Source organism: Sturnira hondurensis, unplaced genomic scaffold, assembly GCF_014824575.4.
Source record: "Sturnira hondurensis isolate 20B ecotype Veracruz unplaced genomic scaffold, ASM1482457v3 Scaffold0000880, whole genome shotgun sequence".
Lineage (NCBI taxonomy): Eukaryota > Metazoa > Chordata > Mammalia > Chiroptera > Phyllostomidae > Sturnira > Sturnira hondurensis.
In genome coordinates this window covers 824,364-843,666 of record NW_028073511.1, presented here as the reverse complement: position 1 = coordinate 843,666, position 19,303 = coordinate 824,364, and the positions used below count along the sequence as shown (strand labels likewise).

The following is a 19,303-nucleotide window of genomic DNA, read 5'->3' as shown; positions in this document are numbered from 1 at the left end:
TTTAGGAAAAATGCAAGTGGGTATACATTTCTGAAGCCTTATTAAGAGGGAATTGTAGATCCAGGCTTCCTCGTGGCTTACAGAGGAAAAGTAGCAGCTACAAATATGCCACCTCAATGTCCGTCATGAGAGGATCAATAGACCAAACTGTGGAATGTTGTGCAGCTGTAAAAAATGAAATAGCTCTATTATATATGTACTGTCATGGAATAATTTGTTATAAATCATTTAGAAAAGTAATGATGCAGAACACTACTCATAGTGTGACTTAATTTTTGTAAAAACAAAAAACCAAAATCTATAAACATATGGATATAGGCATCTGCTTCATTAAAAGCTAAAAAAACATATTTCAACTGTTATCAATAGATTCTTCAAGGTGTTAAGAGGGAATAAAGAAGATGGAATGCCCTGGCTGGTGTGGCTCAGTGGATTTAGCGCCAACGTGCAAACTGAAAGGTCACTGGTTCAATTCCTAGTCAGGGCACATACCTGGGTTGCAGGCCAGATCCCCAGTTGAGGCATTCGAGAGGCAACCAATCAATGTCTCTCACACTAATGTTTCTCTCCCTTTCATTCTCCCTCCCTTCCCCTCTTTCTAAAAAGAAATAAATACAAATTTTTTTAAAGAAGATGGGAATGGTGACGGGGGAAGAAAGAAATGTTAACTTTTTAATTTTTTCACATCCATATTTGTATTTTTCATAAGCATGTATTTTGTAATATTTTACATAAAACATATAAAAGTCTTTGAGTCAGAAATGAACCTCCATGAGTGTGGTGGTTTGAAGCTCTGTTCTACAAAGAAACATGCTATCAATCAGCAAATAGTACAAATGACAAGTACCCTTCTACTTGAAAAAAAACTGCTTAAAAAAACAGTATAAATTGTCGCATACTTGTAAACATCAGCTATTATGTGTCATAGATTATACGAAGAGAAAAAAGTAAAGTCCAAGGCTGCTTTAAGATGGAAATCATAATGTCTTGTTTAAATGGGCTGATAGTAACAGTGAAAGGGACATGCATACAATTTAAAAAGATGCTGAAAGTATGCAAATATTTTCATAATAATGTGAGAAAGATATGCTGCTGCCCTATTACAATATTTAGCATCTTAGATACTGATTGCCATCCTTACCCCTTCCTTATGAAGAGTTTCATCTCAAAGAAAGGGGAATGATTTCCATGGAAATGAATCCATTAACTAATTAACACATTTGTATTGAGAATCTAATGTGTGTGTTGCTCTGCATACTGAGTGGCGGAGAGGGAATACAAAATGAGTAAGAGCCAGAATTGCCTCATGATGCTTCTAAGCTAATAAGGTAGCTGAGGTGGTACACAGACTGTAGAACACAATATGGACTGTAGTGAGCACACATAAGGCTAAAAACGAAAGTAGGATGCTGAATAGGGTGGTTGGACGGTCCCTCCAAAGGGAGGTGTTTTGTTTTCTATTTTGTTTTGTTTTAGAATAGGAAAAACATGAACATAATTGTAAGCAAAGAGGAAACAGTCAGTATGGAGAGGTGATAAGAAGGAAATGAATCAGGTAACCCTGGTATTAATAAGGTAAGCCTGAAGAGGAGGGCCTAAAGTGAGATTTTGGTCATGAAAAGGAGGACAGATATTATGCAAAATATGTAGAAAAAGCAAGGGACCCTGGGTGGTGAGACACTCTGAGATGAAGAGAAAGGAAACCAAAGGAGCCCATTTCTGCCAGCTTGGACATTCTTATCTTAGTCTAGTGAAAAGTCACATGGTTGACAAGGAGTTAAAGGGTGGTGGTTAAGCATGAGAGCTGTAGGAAGATGTGGAATAGCCACTGTGAAGAATCTAAGTCAACCAGAAATGATGGAAAGGGTTGTGCAGCATCATTGAGGTTATTGCTGATGCTAAGTAGCATGAGTTTTTAATGAAACTAATACTTTTTCATTACTTTCTCAAGCAAGGTTGCATGCAGGTAGGCACAGGGGCATAGAAATTCAGCTTGGCCAGAATGCATGTTTTGTATAAATCAAATAATCCTTACATTGAAAGCTGCATATGAAAATTCACTGGAAATGAATTGCATAATTTCAGGTTTTGCTTTGTCGATTTGTTTCTTTTCCCTTAATATTTAGAATCAAATCACTTAGATAACGATATTTTCATAAAGAAGTAAGAATAATATTCTGTATTTCAAATGTTAACCAAGCAAATAATGCTGTTAGAATTTAAGTTCCTAGCTCATAGTTGCTTCTCATATATTGTGTATTTTTAGTCTGGAAAAACTAATAACATCCTTTTTGGAAGACCAGGATCCAGAGAGTAGACTAGAGGTTGGCTCCGATATGCGTAAAATTCATCACTGTTTCCATCATTTAAAGGTAAGTGTGAGCATTTCCTCTAGTAGAAGCCATCACTTGCTACACTCAAACTACAGTAAAGCTTTCCTAGTTGAGCACCTCTTAAAAAGTTAGGACTCATCTTCACACAGCCAGAACAGGGTGATCTTCAAACCAAGGCTGTGATCGTCATCGAATTTCTTCAGAGCTTGTCTGCTACTTGCCAATGAGTAAGCTCAGACCATAGACTTCCAATTCTTTTGCCAGGAATCTCTGCCTTCTACACAGAATAATTCCATGTTCAAAAACCATTTATGTTCAAGCTAAATCAAAAGAATTTTATCTTTCTTTTTTTTTCTAGTAGTTTTAATGTATCCATATAAATCCTCAGTTTTTCTCTGACTTAGGTTTTACCTTTTGTGATGACCTAGTGGGACTATCATTAACCTTTACTTCTACCTCACTTACAATCTGGCGTAGTTCTTTAAGATAATGCATATGTGTTGCAAATCTGCTATGAGCCAGGCATAGAGAAGGTGAAGTTGAATAAGTAAGTAATGGAGAAGACATATGTAAGGAATACTCACAATAAATGCTAAGTGTTATTTTAAAAGTGGTTTGGGGTTATGGAGAGAGTGAAAGAAGTTCAAGAGGGGATCATGTTTGAGTAGAAATTTCCCAGTTTAGAGAAGAAGAGGTCAAATAGTGGAGAGGAGCATGAGGACAGAGGACAGAGAGAGGACAGTAGAGGGGAAGACATGCCAAGCAAAGGGACCTGCATTGCACAGACAGGGTGGCAGGAAAGGACATGTACATCTGACATGTACAAGCCATTGTGACAGGCGGAAAGAGTTGAGGAAACAAATTGGAATAGAAGAATGGACACCAGCTCTTATTCCATCTTCCAGAAACTACTGAATGACAAGAAGATTTATGGGAAGAGCACAGTGTCCTCCGAAATCAAAGATCAGGACTGCCAAGAGACATTACAAGAGGAAGAATATAAAAAGCTGCGAGATATTCTACAGCAGAGAGATAATGAAATCAGTATCCTTTCTGAGGCAATAAAAAGCAACCTCCCTCTACCGGGAAGTGGGAGCACTTAGATGTCTTCCCCTGGCTACATCACCTCGCTCCCCGCCCTGCTTCCAATTCACGTCACTTCTTTCTGTTTAGAAGTGAAATGTCTCTTCAGGAAACAAAATGCAGCAACTAGAGAGAAGTGAAGTTGCTAAAAAAGAAAACAATTTTAGCCAGATATAGTTACTATAATGTTTCAAATGTATATGTGTGTATGTGTGTATGTATATAAAGAGAGACTAAAAATCTCAAGTCTATTGAAAAGTATGGGCCTTTTTACACCATCTTTTAACATTAAATTTTTTTAAGTGTTCTTGGACTTCTCTGCAGTGCTCTGTTTTAGCCCTGAAGTGGTAAGTTAACTGGTTATCTTTAGCTAGCGGACCGGACACCAGGCTGACCGCAGCCTCACCATGGCCCAGAATTTGTGGCTGTGTGTGGCTGAAACTCAAATGATGGCTGAAAAATGACAAATGGTATTTATCTTATGAAGTGCAGAGATTGATTTAAATGTAACTTTTTATTTAAAAGCCAGATCTACTGCTTTGGATTCCACTTACAAATGTTCCCAAATTTGGAAGTGAGTACAGATGGTACAGATGAGCGTTCATGATAGAACTCTCTCAGGCTCGAGGAGGTAGTGTATTTCGGGTGCTGAACGTGGTGGCCGCCCGTGGGAGTTACCTGCAGTGACGGGCCAGGTGGTTAATTCTAAAGAGCCCTTGGTGGTTGAGTTAGACCTCTGGTCTCCCCCACATGTCTTCAGTATCGTTTCTTATTTTATCTTTCAAGCTTCTTTGAAAGATTTGACATTTTCATTACATTTGCAGATTTAAACATACACAAGAAATTATTTTGGTCTGTTCTTTATCGAGAGATATTTGGCTCATTTCTTAAATTACTAAAAGGCATTGTAACTTCAGTTATTGTGCAAAATGCATAAAAATAACCTACATGAAGGGAATCCAGTAACAAAGAGATAAAAAAAAGCAAACAAAAAAAAACAAATATAAGGTAGGCACACTGCCTGATTAACTTCAGTGTCTAATTTTACTTGAGTACTAGCAGACCCTGTATGTCTGATTCAAATGAGTTTTAGCTGCTTTATCATCCAGCAACAGTAGGTTCAACTGTGAAGAACATGCCCACACAAGCCCTTGTTTAGGGGAGCTGCCACAGGTGTTGTAACCTTGCATTCCTTCTCCTCTTCCCTCCCCTCCCCATCCCCAGGATGGTTCCAGCCTAGACCTCAGTCCTGGCCCAGCCCCAGTCTGAGCTCTGTTGCTTTTCCTGGGCCTGATCCTAATTGAGGATCTTCTCCCCTAAATAACTCCTACCAACTTCTTTTTTTAAAAATATTTTATTTATTTATTTTTAGACACAGGAGAAGGAAAGGAGAAAGATAGACAGACATGCGCCCTGACTGGGAATTGAACCAGCAACCCTTTGGTTCACAAGCCTGTGTTCAATCCACTGAGCTACACCAGCCAGGGCCTCCTACCAACTTCTTAATCCTATTCTGGGTTTATGAATGGCTGTATATAGAGAAGGGATGAAATGAGGTATGACAAGGAAAGAGAGACATACATCATCTTCCTTCTTCACTGGCAAATTCAGGTACCACTGTTCATGGGGTGGCTACACTAGATTCTTTCCTGATTGAAAAACTCAAGCAGGGCCCCCTTCTTCTGAGACTCATTCAAAGTGATAGTGTGTAAGAGGCATGGGGCAAAGAACCCTGGACTTAAAGTTTGCACCCAGATTGACATCCCAGCTCTCCAGGCATTGCTTCACGATGATTCAGTGAAGCAGTTTCCTCCTCTTCAGGAGAAGAAGCACAGACCTGCCCTGACAACCCTATAGTGCCGAGCAAAGCCACTGAGATCGTCCCCTGGAGGTACTGTGAGCGCTCTGCAGTACTACAGAACGCAGTATATCACCATAGACAACTGTAGATCAGTCAGAGGAAGGAAAAACAGCAGCTAAGACGTACTCATTAAAGAGTTTACACTTATCAAGGGCTAATGACCAAGAAAGGTTCCTGAAATTGCATAGTTTTTCACAGTTGGGTTGGAAGGCATCTTCATATTTTTTTATCGAACCAAGTAAAGCCAAGAAGGCCAAGACTATGACAGGCAAAATAAGGACGCTATGTTGTAACAGGGGAAAAGAAAGTGACAATACTTGAAGTAAACAAAAAACTGTAATGCGACCAAAATAGAAGTGGACAACATTGAATATTTGTCCTGGAAAGAGAGTGAAAGTAATGTCATTTTAGTGACATTATCAATTTGAATGCAGTTCAGACGCCCCCTTCAGAAAACATATAACAGAGCCTCACTTAGTGTCCCACTCAGAACCTGACACAAAGGAAGACCCGAGTTAAACAGAGTGGGAAGGGGAAGAACACAAGGAACGGTGAGAAAAAGGAAGGCAGCAAAAAGATAGATTTGTATTGTGATCTTTATAACATGTGAATCAGAACACATAGTTTGTATGATTAAAATGCTCCAGGGGCTTCCCATTGAACTGAGAATACAATTCAGACTCCTCACTCCAAATTATGAAGCCTTACGCAATCATGCCCCACCTGCCACTCTGACTCCATCTCTTATACCCCTGTCCCATAGACTTCAGTCACAGTGACTGTTTTGTTCTTCTAACACAGGAATTTTCAGCTTCAGCACCACTGATACTTGGGGCTGTACAGTTCTTTGTTGTGGTAGCTTTCTTACGTGTTGTGGGATGTTTAACAGTATCTGTGGCCTCTACCCACTACATTTCTGTAACAGCACCTACCCCCCCCCCCCCACTCCATATATATAACCAAAAATATCTCTAGACCTGGCCAAATGTCCCCTGGAGGGTAAAATGTTCTCTGCTTGGGAAGCAGTGCCAGGCCCACTTCTTAGGGTTTTAACCCTACCCATTTCCCCTGCTTAGGTACTCTTTCTCGCCGGATTCTTTTTGTCATTCCGATATCAGCATAAATGTCACTCTTAAAAAGGAGAGCACCCAATGTACAGTAGCCATTCAGTTGCTCTTGACCTTTTAAAAATAAGCTGTCTGGCACTTTCATGCTCTAACGTTTGTGTGTGTGCACATGCACTTGTGTGTGACCTGACTTTCTCCTGTAGGACACTAGCTTTATGAGATGCTGCCTCTTCGCCTTTCTATTTCTGATCTGGAATACTGGCTAGCACATAGTACAAGCTCCAGCAAACATCACTGGATGGGTAAATGAAAGCATGTTGCCACTGCAGTGGTGTGAGCCAATTGGAGTGCGTGGTGCTGCTGTTGATAATCACGCACCTACAAAGAGGAGTGGAAGATTTGAGCAGATCCCTATTCTTCTCTGTCGGGCCAGTGCCTAGACACCACAGATGGTTTGAACACCTTTGGTGGGTACAAGGTTTTTTTAAGGTAAAGGATAGAGGCCTCACTGGGATTGTAAAATAACAACTGATCTTCTTCCAGAAATTGAAAAGTTTGAGTCAAAGCTGGGGTGGAAGATGGAAGCCAAATGATTTCCATGTGACTTGCCCAAGAATGAGCATAACTGGTTGCTCCCTCCCCTTCCTGAGTGTGAGTGTCAGTCTCTCCTGTTCTATCCTCGTATTTCCTCAAACTCTTACATTAACAAAGCCACTTCTAGAACAGAAAGATCTTGAATTCATTACACTTCAAATGCAGTTAGAGTTCTGGCATTCTCAAAGTGGATTATAGTTTTTCATTGTAGGGACAGCAAAAAATCCCTTAGAGTTCTAGACATCCCAAACCTGAAAAGAATGGTGAAGAAGAGTAGAATGATTTTATCACTTATCATCAGTACTCATAGTATATCTAAATGGCCTGCAAAAGGTGCATTTTAAAGCGATAATCTAACAAATAATTTACCTGTTTTGAATTCAGTTTTAGACCCAAAATTAGATATTTTAAACAAAGTAACTTTGAAGCCTTTTAGAAGGTGTTCTAACTCAGATGGGGTGCTCTGGCTACCTGGATTGATTCGGCCCATCCGCCAGCTGGGCCGGTTCTGCTTCTCTCCACTCCTGAACCTCCTGCATGAAACTCTTATTTACTCACTGATATATACATAGTTCCATTACCTACTGCTACTCAGTGTTTGTTTTATTTTTATAAACCTTTCATAAAAATTTTAAGGCTTAATTGGTTTAAACACAGAACACTTTAAAGATCTTTGGGTTTGCTATCTTTTCCTATAATGGCGCCAAGTCGAAAGGCCATAGCCTCCTGCGTTATGACTCCAGGAAACGGGAGACTTCCTTTAATCGGTTTTTACAGTGTGAGAAATGGAAAATATTATTGGGAATATTAGTCTCATTTGAAACACTTGTGTTTTGATCATTATAATCTAGCATGAGTCATGAAATCCTTAAGTCAAGTCTCAGATATTCTGGTCAATATGTTAAAGAAGGAAAAGAAGAAAGTTCAGGATGCTCTCCACTTATCCAGCATGGATAGAAATGAATGCCAACACACACAGAGCTCACCCTTTCCTCCTGGGAACCCGGAAGGTCCAAGGCCATTGCTGTCCTCCACGCCCACACAGGTCCAGGATTCCACTACTTTTGAGCACCGATCCAGCTTGCTCCAGAGAAAAGCAGGTCAGTGATACTTTTTTATAAGTGTAGATTTTATTACCTTAAATGGAAAACAGACTGTCATAAATGATACAGCAATATAAAAAGTAAAAAGTGTAAACAGTTATAATCTTATCATCATAATTATCATTTTTATTATTACTAATATTTCTTGAGGCCTTGTAGTTGGGGCAGCAGATACAAAAGACCCCAAGTAAAGTTTATGCATCCTCAAAAAAAATTCTAGTATTCCTCATCCTCCATAATGGAATTTATCATAGCACTTTTTTTTTTCAGTTTTAAATGTGCAAGAATGTAGGCTGTATCCATTGATTTTTAGAATTTTTTATTACAAATATCAAATAAATAGAATATCAGTTTTCAAAATTGAAGACTAAACTGAAAGAACAATGTCTGAATTGCCACAGTGTTCAGAGGCGGAAATAGATGGATCCAGGGCAACAGTATAATAGTTAACTTTTGCAAAAGGAACGAAGACTTCCCTTTAACGTAGGAAGGAAAGAATAAGGACGGATGTTGCACTGCTGATGTGATGACACAGTGCTTATTTCTGAACTCGAATAAACTATCTGCAGCTACATAACTTAAAAATATTACTCCAGCCTGCTGAGAAGGGCAATAAACAAGCAAACCTTTATCAGACGATCTCAGAGGGCTGTACCCACTCGGCGGCTCCTTCCCCATTTGTAGCTTTAGAGTGTGTCGGTAGCACAGCTCCAGGCTCAGGCCAGAGGCCCAGGTGGATTTGTGTACTTTCCTTTTCCTAGCAGACCAGCCAAGCACATGTGCAGGGATGTGACTGATGCCTTTCTCTTAGGGACACGGGGGCATCTGAACCGTGGCATGTACTAGGACAAAGGGGGGGAAAGCTTCTGATTTGACAACATGAGTTGAAATTTTCTCTATAAACATTTATTGGGATGGGTAAGCTGACACGCATGATTTTCTAAAAGATAGCTTTGGAATAGTTAGAGGATTGCAGTCATTAAGAAAAATATGTTTTAGTTAATACAGATGAGATTGAGAAGCTTGGATATAGAGTTTGTGATATTATGTCCCTTTATCTCTTAAAATTTTCGGGTAGGGAAGACTATAATTTGATATCTGTGTACTTTGCTTGCTCCCCACCTGAAGTCTAGTTTCCTTCCTTACCATATATGTGACCCCTCTTTATCTTTTAATTCCAAATCTTCTTGCTTTCAGTATTTTTTAGTAACAGCATAGGATAAACTCAAAATCACAGGAAACCAAAAATTCAGTTTTTATCATTTATCACGGTGGCTGTAGACTAGGGAAAGTGATTACTCCTCTCTGTGATTGTGTTCTGTGTGGCATCCTTGTAGTCTGTTGTGGGTATTAGTCATCAGTTTGTTCATTCAACATCTATTTATTGAGTGCATGCTTCTAGGTACTGTACTACTAATAATAATTATTATCATCATCATTATTATTATATTTATTTTTACTATAGCTAAAGCTTACATAGCCCTTATATAAGGTACTATTCAAAGTTTTCCACTTGAATTTACTAATCTAATCCTTACCCCATAAATTCTTATTTTATCCCATATTACAAGTGAGTATGTATTTGGAAAACACAGTCTCTGACCTCAGAACACACACAGACTGACAGAGAATGGAACAGAATTGAACATACTTTGTTACAAAGTACGCCTCTGGACTACGGAGGGAGCACATGCTAGGGAACCTTACCTCAGTGAAGACCAGAAAGATGTAAAAGGGGGCATGGGGTGGGAGTGTGGCTGGAATGAATATTGCAAGCAGAACAATCACTTATACAGCTTTCTGGGACTTTGTGGTACAAAGAAGCATTTTAGGAAGCAAAAAGTCAGGGTGGTTGGGTTTTGGGGAGTGAGAGGCTGAGAAGAATAGATTGGCAGAGGACACAACGTTTGCGTATCTAGTTAGAGGCCATTATAGTATAGTAGTCCAGGTCAGAGGGTGGGGACGTTGAGAGAAAGGTGGGGTATTAGAGGCCTTTAGGAGGTAGAATAAACAAGACTTGGTGACTCAAGGCTGTGATGGGGGGTGGGGGGAGATAGGGTGAGGATTGGCCCCAGGCCTTTGGGTGGCTGGTGAGGCTCTTCATGGAGGTAAAGAACAGGGCCTCCCCTGGCCCTGTGACAATTGGCATCGTTGGCTACAGAGAACACAGCATTGGCATCTCTGCCAAAATGAAAAGTCACAGTGAGTACCCACATCCGAACCCCAGGCTCAGGATAGAACAAACGCAGTTTACTGGCCTTTTCCGAAGATGCATACCATGTGCCCAAGTAGAAGTGGCCTTGGACATCACCTCCCACCCCCCTGCCACACCTTCTCAATTTCTGTTCTCTCCCGCCCACACCATCTCTCTTCTCATAACTCCTTTTCCCCACAGCATCTCAATCTCTCTGCTAACTCATAATTATAGTCAACTTCTAGTAACTCTTTCCCTCCCCTGATATTGTTATCAAGAAAGGCTGTAGCTTTGTTTGGAGAATGAATTAAGTTTACTTGAATAGAAAATCACAGAAAAAATAATGGAAATTGTTTGTGAAGTCCAAGTACAAATGAGGTAAAGAGCTTTGGAGAAAAGCCTTACAGTTGAAAGGATTTTTGAGTTGTTTTAACTGTCATTGGATACAGTTATAGCAAAAACTTTAAATAGGTGCAGGCTCACAAAAGATTGATAATGATCTAAGCATTTGGAGGAGGGGTTGATGGGGGATTGATTTTATTTTTTTGGCAAAACTACAGATAGGATGAAAATTGCTGTGGATGGATCAATGCTGCAAAGCAACAGGTAATGGGATAGCTTGTTACAACATTTAAAATCCTAGGATCTGATTAGGATTTTATTATTGCATTATATGCATTTTATGTACAAGAAGCTGGTATTCTCTAAACCAAATAAAAAAATTAAGCACCATGTTGCTTTGAATGTGTTTCTGCCTGTGTAGGTGTTGTCCTTTTCTACCCGCCACCCCTGGGTGCTCTTTAATGCAGAAAGCAAGTATCTTTGATGGTCTTCTACTCTGCGACTTAGGAAACTGTCTCCAGTTTTTGGTGACCCCCCTTCTCCCATTTAGCCCCCCTTTGTGCTAAAAATGACTCCTTTCAGATTTCTCTTGCTGAAAGAACATGAAACCAAATTCATGGTTCACTAGAGAATCCCACAGAGTCATTGTGCAAGCAGCCTGCCAAAACAGAGGGAGGGTAAAGGCTTTGGGGTTTTTTTGTTGTTGTCTTGGAGGTTAAATGTCTGCTTTGGTTTTATTGAAATAATAGGAGGGATTGTTAAGCTCCGCGCAGTTTGAAAAGAGTCATAATGTTCTCTTTAAAATAGCAGGAGTTTTATAGTTTGTTTGGTTTTAATTTTTCTTGGGGGGGGGCATAGATTTTTTAGTTTGTTGTTGTTTTGTTTTTTGTTTATTTGGATTATTTTTCCTGTTTCAGTTCTCTGACTATAAGTTCCGAGTAGATACCTGGAGCCAGCCAGTATTTCATATCCCCTGATGACCTGCCAGGTCCATTAACTGCCGGGGATGCTAACAAAACCCACTCATCACAGGGAATGTCATTGGCATTTTAAAAGGTGAACTGAAAGCCAGAACCACAGCTCCAGGCTTCTTTCTCTCACTGCGTGAGAATTTATTAAGTCTCCATGATGTTCATAGAAGGTCCAAGGGGATGTGTTTTGGGGGGTGCCGGGATGAACAGAGAAATGGCCTCTGACTCTGAGTGCCTAGATTTAAGTAAAGGAGTTTGCCTTTGTATCCAAAGAGCAGAAAATAAAATAACGAGTGCTATAAGCAGAAACTAGAGGAAATGCTATGAGATTCAAATAAGAAAAGAAGAATTTTAATAAGTAGATTAGGAAAAGCATTACTGAGCAAGTGACAAGGAAGTTAGGTCTCACAGGATTGGTAGAATTGGTTATTCAAAGATGGAGCAAAGAACATTCTAAACATTACATGTTTAAAGAATATTATGAACAAAGGCCTAGAATAGGACGAAGAAAAATATGTATAGTTGGCAGGGCTATTTATTTAGCTGGGGCCTTGGAGAAATACAGGAAGTCAGAAGAAATAAGGCTGCAAAAATGAGTGGAAATTGTCAGGATGGTTGCTTCAGGGAATGGGAGTTGAGGGATAGATGGGAACTTCCTCTTTTAACTTTCCATACTTTCATATTGTTTTAATTTCTTACATTTCTTTATTGAGTAAGTAGGGACACATTATGAAAACCCTTGAATACCAGGCCAGGGAATTTTCTTCATTTGGTTGCAAGGAAACCACCATTGCAGAAAGGGCATGGTGACAGTTGTGCTCTGTGGAGGTGTCTGTGGAAGAAATCTTTAGGGCATAATGGAGATGAATAAATGGCTTAGGAAATATCACAACAGTACAAGTTGGGAATGATGGAAACAGAAGGGGCTAGAAGTGTGAAGAGCTATCCTGGAGGGAACCCAGAGCCGTTCTTCATGGCAAAAGGCCAACTCTGTTTCTTTTCCTTGTTCCTGGCTCTCTGAGTGCTCCCGGCACTGCGGGCGCAGCTGGGTCACAGACAGGAGAACAGGAGCTGCTGCTTCTCCGGGACACTGCTTCAGACCTGGCGTCGGTTCCTGAAGTTTGCCTTACTCCTGCTCAAAAGATTGTTCTCTAGGTCAAAGCTACTGTTATAAAGGCATAATATACCCAATCCTTCACAAAGTTGAAAAGAAAAGCTCAAAGATCACTTGATGGAGGCAAAATTAACCCATAAAACAACCAGAGAAAAAGAAGAGAAATTAGACTTTCTAACATTCTTTCCAGTTTGCTTTATGTTAGGCCTCATGTCTCCTAATCAATCTTACCCTCTTTTTTGGAACTGACCACACTTTTCATCTTTATATTTTCCCATAAATGCAATGGAAGAGGTAGTCGGTAAACAGATCATTGCCTTCTCTATAGCACTATGGCCAGTTCCGCTTCTGAAGAGCACAGTACTGACCAGTTAATTATCCAAGGTTTGCTCTAAGTGTTACCTCTTTACATCCCTCCTATTTGAACTGTCTACAGATTAGATGAAACAAATAAATGACGAGAGAGAAAGAGAGAGAGAGAGTGAGAAAACAGACCTCTGTCTTTAAAATCAAGGCTCATGCTCATTTCTAAATGTTTGTTTTATTTGACAATCTTTGTGATTCCAATAAGGTCTTTAAAACTAAAAAGTAAGCAAACAAATAGAAGTCAAAGTGTTTTCTAAAGGAAAGTGGCGTGGCCTCAGATGGGACTCAACTTCTGACACTTAGATTCAGCAAACACCCATGAGCACCTATGTGCCTTACCTATCTTGCATAGAAGTCACCATCAATGAGCACCTCAGAAATTTTTAATGCAGTGAGGGAGATAAATAAATTGATAAAGCCATCTTTCAGTGTAATGAATGCTCAAGAAAAGGGCCTGAATAGTTGAAAGTTCCTGAAAAACCTAGTCCCGTCAGCCGTCAATTCCGTACTTTTGGAGAAAACAGTATGGTCAGGAAGAGGGACGCAGATTCCAAATATGGGGAGAATTCAAAGAATTAGAGGTATCAAAGAGGCAGAAAGTAGCTTGGTGAAATGGGTACCTACTTCCTACGGACATTACAGTTGTGTATTAAAATAGCTGGGTTACGTAGATAAAGGGAAACCATGAACCTGGAACCCAAGTGCTTGGTGAAATGACTTAGAAAAAAGGATGTGATGACAGTGAAGAGGACATAGAAGAGGAAGGCTTAGCCAGATAGAATGAGCCTGAAAAGGCCAAAGGTTTGCATGTGTGTGCTGTTTGCTTGTGTGTTTATTTTCACCAGCATGAACAAGTATTGTTCTAGAGTCACAGAAGAAAACAGGTAAGATACAGGCCAACATCCCCGTTTCCCTGCCCTGTTGTGGGAAGCATCATATTCTGTCACATATTCATCATAGTGCCATTTTTCTTACTTCATCCTGAAGTTTTGGGTAAAGGCTGTCTTTTTGTATAGTTATATCCATAAAGTATATTGGATATTGTCTGTTGAAGCAAAATATTTCTTCAAATAAGAGTGATACCCTCAAACCAGAAATTGCTGGGAGTAGGCATTCAGGTCTGGTACAACACCCTAACCAATCAATTATAGAAGACCAACTGCCCAAAGCAACTTGCTTGGACACAGTAGAACAGAAAAGTTAGTGATGGTCCTGGGAATGGAACCCTATTTTTTGGCTCTAGGATAGAGGATCATCGATATAAACATTGTTGTCAGAACATAGGTAACTTTCATTTTAGCAAACACTGCATTCAAATTTTAATCCTTCAGTTGATTATTTTTATGCTCAGGTTTTATTTTCACATGTAAAGGTATTTTGGGTTCCCTAGGAAGCAGTCTGAGCCACATGTGTATGAGGAAGGGCCCTTGGGACCAACACCTTTGCAAGTGAGGGCAGGAGCCAGCCGGCAGAGGGAAGGCTGAGCTGTACTGCAGTCCTGGCAGGAGCTTCAGGGGCTCTGGAGCTGAGCAGGTTTTCAGAACCCTTTTCAGTTGAGGCAAGGGGACAGGCCTTTCTGCCTTCATGATCTTCAGTCATTTGATAGGGGCCTATCTTTGGCAGGAGGCATGGCTTTAACTAGGGCATATTTTTTCAGCTAAGAAAACCCCTTCAGTTGTCAAATAGGTTTGACAACTGAAGACTGCCTGTTAGTGTGCTTCCAACAGCCGGAGGAATAAGTTTTTTCTTTTCTTCTTTTTTTTTACCTCAAATTTTATTTCTCTCACACTCACCATGCACCTCTGGCAATCACCAATCTGTTCTCTGTATCTATCAGCTTGTTTTTCTTTTTTAAAATCCACATATGAAAGGTAGTATATGGTATTTGTCTTCCTCTGTCTGACTTATTTTACTTAGAATAATACCCTTAAGGTCCATCCACATTGTTACAAATGGCAATATTTTATTCTTTTTATGGCTGAGTAATATTTCATCGTGTTTGTGTATTTCTTTACCCATTCATCCATCAGTGGGCACTTAGGTTGTTTCCATGTTTTGGCCATTTTAGATAATGCTGCAGTGAACATAGGGGTGCAGATATCTTTCTGAGCTAGTGTTTTTGTTTTCTTTGGATAAATACCTAGAAGTAGAACTGCTAAATCATACAATAGTTCTATTTTCAACTTTTTTGAGGAACATCCATACTATTTTCCACATTGGCTGTAGCATTTACATTTCTACCATCAGTGCACAAGAGTTCCTTTTTCTTTACATCCTCACCAGCACTTTTTATTTCTTGTCTTTTTAATAACAGCCATTGTGACAGAAGTGAGGTGATACCTCACTGTGGTTTTAATTTGCATTTGTCTGACAATTCGTGATGTGGAGCATCTTTTCATGTGTCTATTGTCCATGTGTATATTTTCTTTGGAAAATGTCATTCAGATCTTCTGCCCATTCTTAAATTGGATTGTTTATTTTTTTTTGTTATTGAGTTGTATGAGTAATTTATGTATTTTGGCTGTTTCAAATCATCTATCCTCATATATATGATTTGAAAACATTTTCTTCCATTTAGTAGGTTGCCTTTTCATTTCACTGATGGCTTTCTCTGCTGTGCAGAAGCTTTTTAGTTTGATGTAGTCCCACTTGTTTATTTTTGCTTTTTGTCTTTGCTTTTTTGCCTTTTGTAGTCCACTTGTTTGTCTTTGCTTTCGGTGTCAGATTCCCCAAACCACTGCCAAGACCTGTGTCTTGGAGCTTACTGCTTATCTTTTCTTCTAGGAGTTTCTTAATTTCAGGTCATATGTTCAAATGTTTAAATTCCTTTTGAGTTAGTTTTTATGTATGATGCAAAACAGTAGTTGAGATTTATTTGTTTTCGTGTGACTGCTCAGTGTTTCCAACACCATTTATCGAAAGACCATCCCTCCCCCCATTGAATATTCTTGGCTGCTTTACTGTAAAGTAATTGACTGTATATGCATGGATTTATTTCCAGCCTCTTAGTTCTATTCCATTGATCTATATATCAAATTGTAATGCCAATGTCATACTTTTTAAAATATAGTTTGAAATCAAGAAGTAGGATGCTTTCAGATTTGTCCTTTTTTCTCAAGATTGCTTTGGCTATTTGGGTTTTTTCTTTTGACTCCATAAAAATTTTTGGATTATTTTATTTCTTTGAAAAATGCCATTGGGCCCTGGCTGGCGTAGCTCAGTGGATTGAGCGCGGGCCTGCAAACCAGGCGATCTCGGTTCGATTCCCAGTCAGGGCACATGCCTGGGTCGCAGGCCGGTTCCTTGCAGGCTAACTACCAGCAGGGGACGCACAAAAGGCAACCATACATTGATGTTTCTCTCCCTCTCTCCTTCCCCTCTAAAAATAAATAAATAAATAAATAAAATCTTTAAAAAAAAAAAAGAAAAGAAAAGAAAAATGCCATTGGAATTTTGATAGGGATTCCATTGAATCCAAGATTGCTTTGGGTAGTATGGTAGTATAACAATATTGACTCTTATAATACATGAAATATCTTTTCATTTATATGTGTCATTTTCTATTTCTTTCATTAATGTGGAAATATACAGATTTTCACCTCCTTGGCTAAATTTATTCCTCCTCATGTTATTCTTGAAGTCCTTGATTCTTGAAGGGGTATCTAGATGTCATATCACGGTATCCCCCACAACATCCAAAATACCAATGTAGTCCTAATTTAACTGAATTATTTAGCTTTATAGCCCATAATGTAACTCTATAGTAAAATAACTCATAAAGCTGAATAAATAAAGGAATTGTGTAATCACTACTTTTAGCATTATTTTCATGACAAAGTGTATTCTGCATTCCTGCTTGAGATGCCGAAAACACATGCCCTCTCACTCTGGCAGCAGAGAAAGCAGAGAGACAGCAGGCCCTCCCCCTCCTCTCTCATACACGCAAACACAGATACATGTGCAGACAGGGACACATGCACATACACATGCAGAATCTTGTTCAGACTTGGGTAATGAGATATTACTCTTTCACCAGTGATATGTTTAACCTCTAGAACATGTGAAGCAGTGTTCCATTCTAGATGAGGTAAAGAATGTAAACATTCTATAACAGAGGCTCTGCAAAACACGAAGCTCTATCATTAGCTATAAGAGCAGTGGCTACTATCGATTCATTTAATAAACATTGTGTTAAGTGTTGTGAATTAAAAGGTGGATGAGACCCAGTACCTGTTAGAGGGTTTACAGTCTGGAAGAAGATCCATGGTGAACATGCAGAGAGGGTGTCACAAGACATGGAAGAGGAATGGGCAACTTTCCCTGGGTTGGTGTGAAAACCTGGATGGAAGAGGTGGTACTTAAATAAAATCTTCACAGCACAATCATGTTTATGGCTGGCAGAATAAATAGAAGAGGGAAGAAAAGGACAGAGCACTGTGGCGTAGGAAACATCTCAAACAAAAGCATGGACGTGTGGAACATGTGGTATGTTTTGAGGGTTCACACGTTTGGTTTGGCTGGATTGCAGGGTTTGTGTGGATACAATGGTGTTTAGCAAGAAATAAAACTAAAGGAAGATCAGCTCAGGAAAAGCTTAAAAGCCATGCTTTCAAATTTAGAACTTTATTTTCTTGGCAGCGGGGAGCCATTATGGCTTTGTAACTGGAGAGTGACATGGTCAGATTTCTGTTAAAGTAAGATCACTGAGAGCAACGTGCTCACAAATCAGAAACTAGAAGGAAGATAAGCAGGATTTTGTCATAGCACTCTAGGTAAGAAATTATCAGGTCCTATATCAAACCAGCCACAATATGGATTGAGAAGAGAAGAAAAACTTTAGAGAGTACACATAGCAAGGAGAACTAGTTTGCAACTGATTACAATGGGAGTGAGATGAACAATCTAGAATGACTCCCAAGTGTCTGAGTGGATATGGTGCCATTTACCATGGCATTGAATATGTAAAGAGAAGCAGGTTTGGAGGGAGAGTCTATTGGTTTAATTATAGATATGTTGAGAATGAGTATGAGAGGGTAGCATCTAAGCTAATAAATATATAGCTTTAGTGCTCAAGGCAAGAAGTTAATTAGAGATATGGGACTTGGACTCACAGCCATGAGAGTGGATAAGGTGGCTGAAAGAGGTGGGTAACAAGGATAAAGAGGGGAGAAAGGGGCCAATGGGCGAACATTCAGGATCCCCAAGCAGAAGAACCAGCAAAGGAGAATAGGACAGGCAAGAGTGAGATCTCAGAAACCAGGCTAGAGATTGAGTTTCAAAAGGATGGGTGTGGTTAACAGTATTGAATGTTGCAAAAATGGTCAAGTTAGATGAGGACTACAAAGTCTATTGGATTTGGATGGTAAGTGGTCACCGACCTTTGCCAAAGCAACTTCAAAGAGTGCGGAGGCAGAGAGCTCACTGTACCAGGCTGAAGAGTAGGAATAAGGAAATGAGCCAGAAATGGTCACACAAATCATTGGAAGTTAAGGAATTCTGAGGGTAGGCTTGTTAGGTGGAGTTTCTTTGTGGATGTTGAAATCATTCAGGATATTGGCAGGAAATAGATTGGAAAAGAAACCTGTTAGCCAGGAAGGAGCCAAAGTCTGCTTGCAGTAGCTGTGAAGTCGGGGGAGGTTGTTCACTCATTGGACCAGTAGCCTTAAATATCAGCATCAGAGAGCCTGGGTAGTGGGACTAAATGGCACAAATCTCAAAGGACAAAGAGTTTTGGCCTTGATGTTAAAAAATAGTGATTTTGAAATGGTATTGGTGAATCAGAAGGCCACTGTTTCTGGCCCTTCTGGTGTTTACATCATAGCAGAATGAACATCCTCTACTTGAGAGGGCTCCAGAAGAAGCAGTTTGTTCTTGAGGGGAGGTCAAATTTCTGTGATAAAAAAGAGCTGAAGGGGGTGTTCCCTGAAAATCTTGAGCATGGGGCAGGGTTTAATAAGCAATGGAATGCAAGGTCCAGAGAGTAGAGCAGGACAGGTTCTGAGGGAGGCCAGCAGTGCTGGAGGAGTGGGTGGGATGAGACCAAGGTAAGGCAAGAAGGTCAACAATAATATGCAAGGTGACAGTTGCCTGGTGGCTCTTGTGTTTTGTGGGTAGGAAAGATGACAGGTAAAAGTCCTGGTGAGATTGATTATTCTGGGGCTGTGGCCTGGTAAGTGTAGCAGACTCAGGCTCTTACTGCTTTTCACATGGGATGTTCCCGAGGATTTCCTTTGAAGTGCATTCACCCTGGAATGTAGCTGGGGGAGAGCAGCCTT

General features: G+C 39.9%; 1 protein-coding gene across 3 annotated transcripts in view; it reads left to right on the top strand.

Moving 5' to 3' along the window:
• KIF6 (kinesin family member 6) overlaps positions 1 to 19,303 on the top strand; it is a 427,352-nt gene that overhangs the window by 217,062 nt on the left and 190,987 nt on the right. For all 3 annotated transcript variants that reach the window (XR_005067343.1, XM_037052020.1, XM_037052033.1), the window contains 3 exons: positions 2,267 to 2,372; positions 3,239 to 3,377; positions 7,823 to 8,038. Coding sequence is in view for 2 of the 3 variants with exons in the window: in XM_037052020.1 (XP_036907915.1) it covers positions 2,267 to 2,372; positions 3,239 to 3,377; positions 7,823 to 8,038 (461 nt within the window). In the remaining variant the exon portion in view is untranslated. The remainder of the gene's footprint in view (positions 1 to 2,266; positions 2,373 to 3,238; positions 3,378 to 7,822; positions 8,039 to 19,303) is intronic.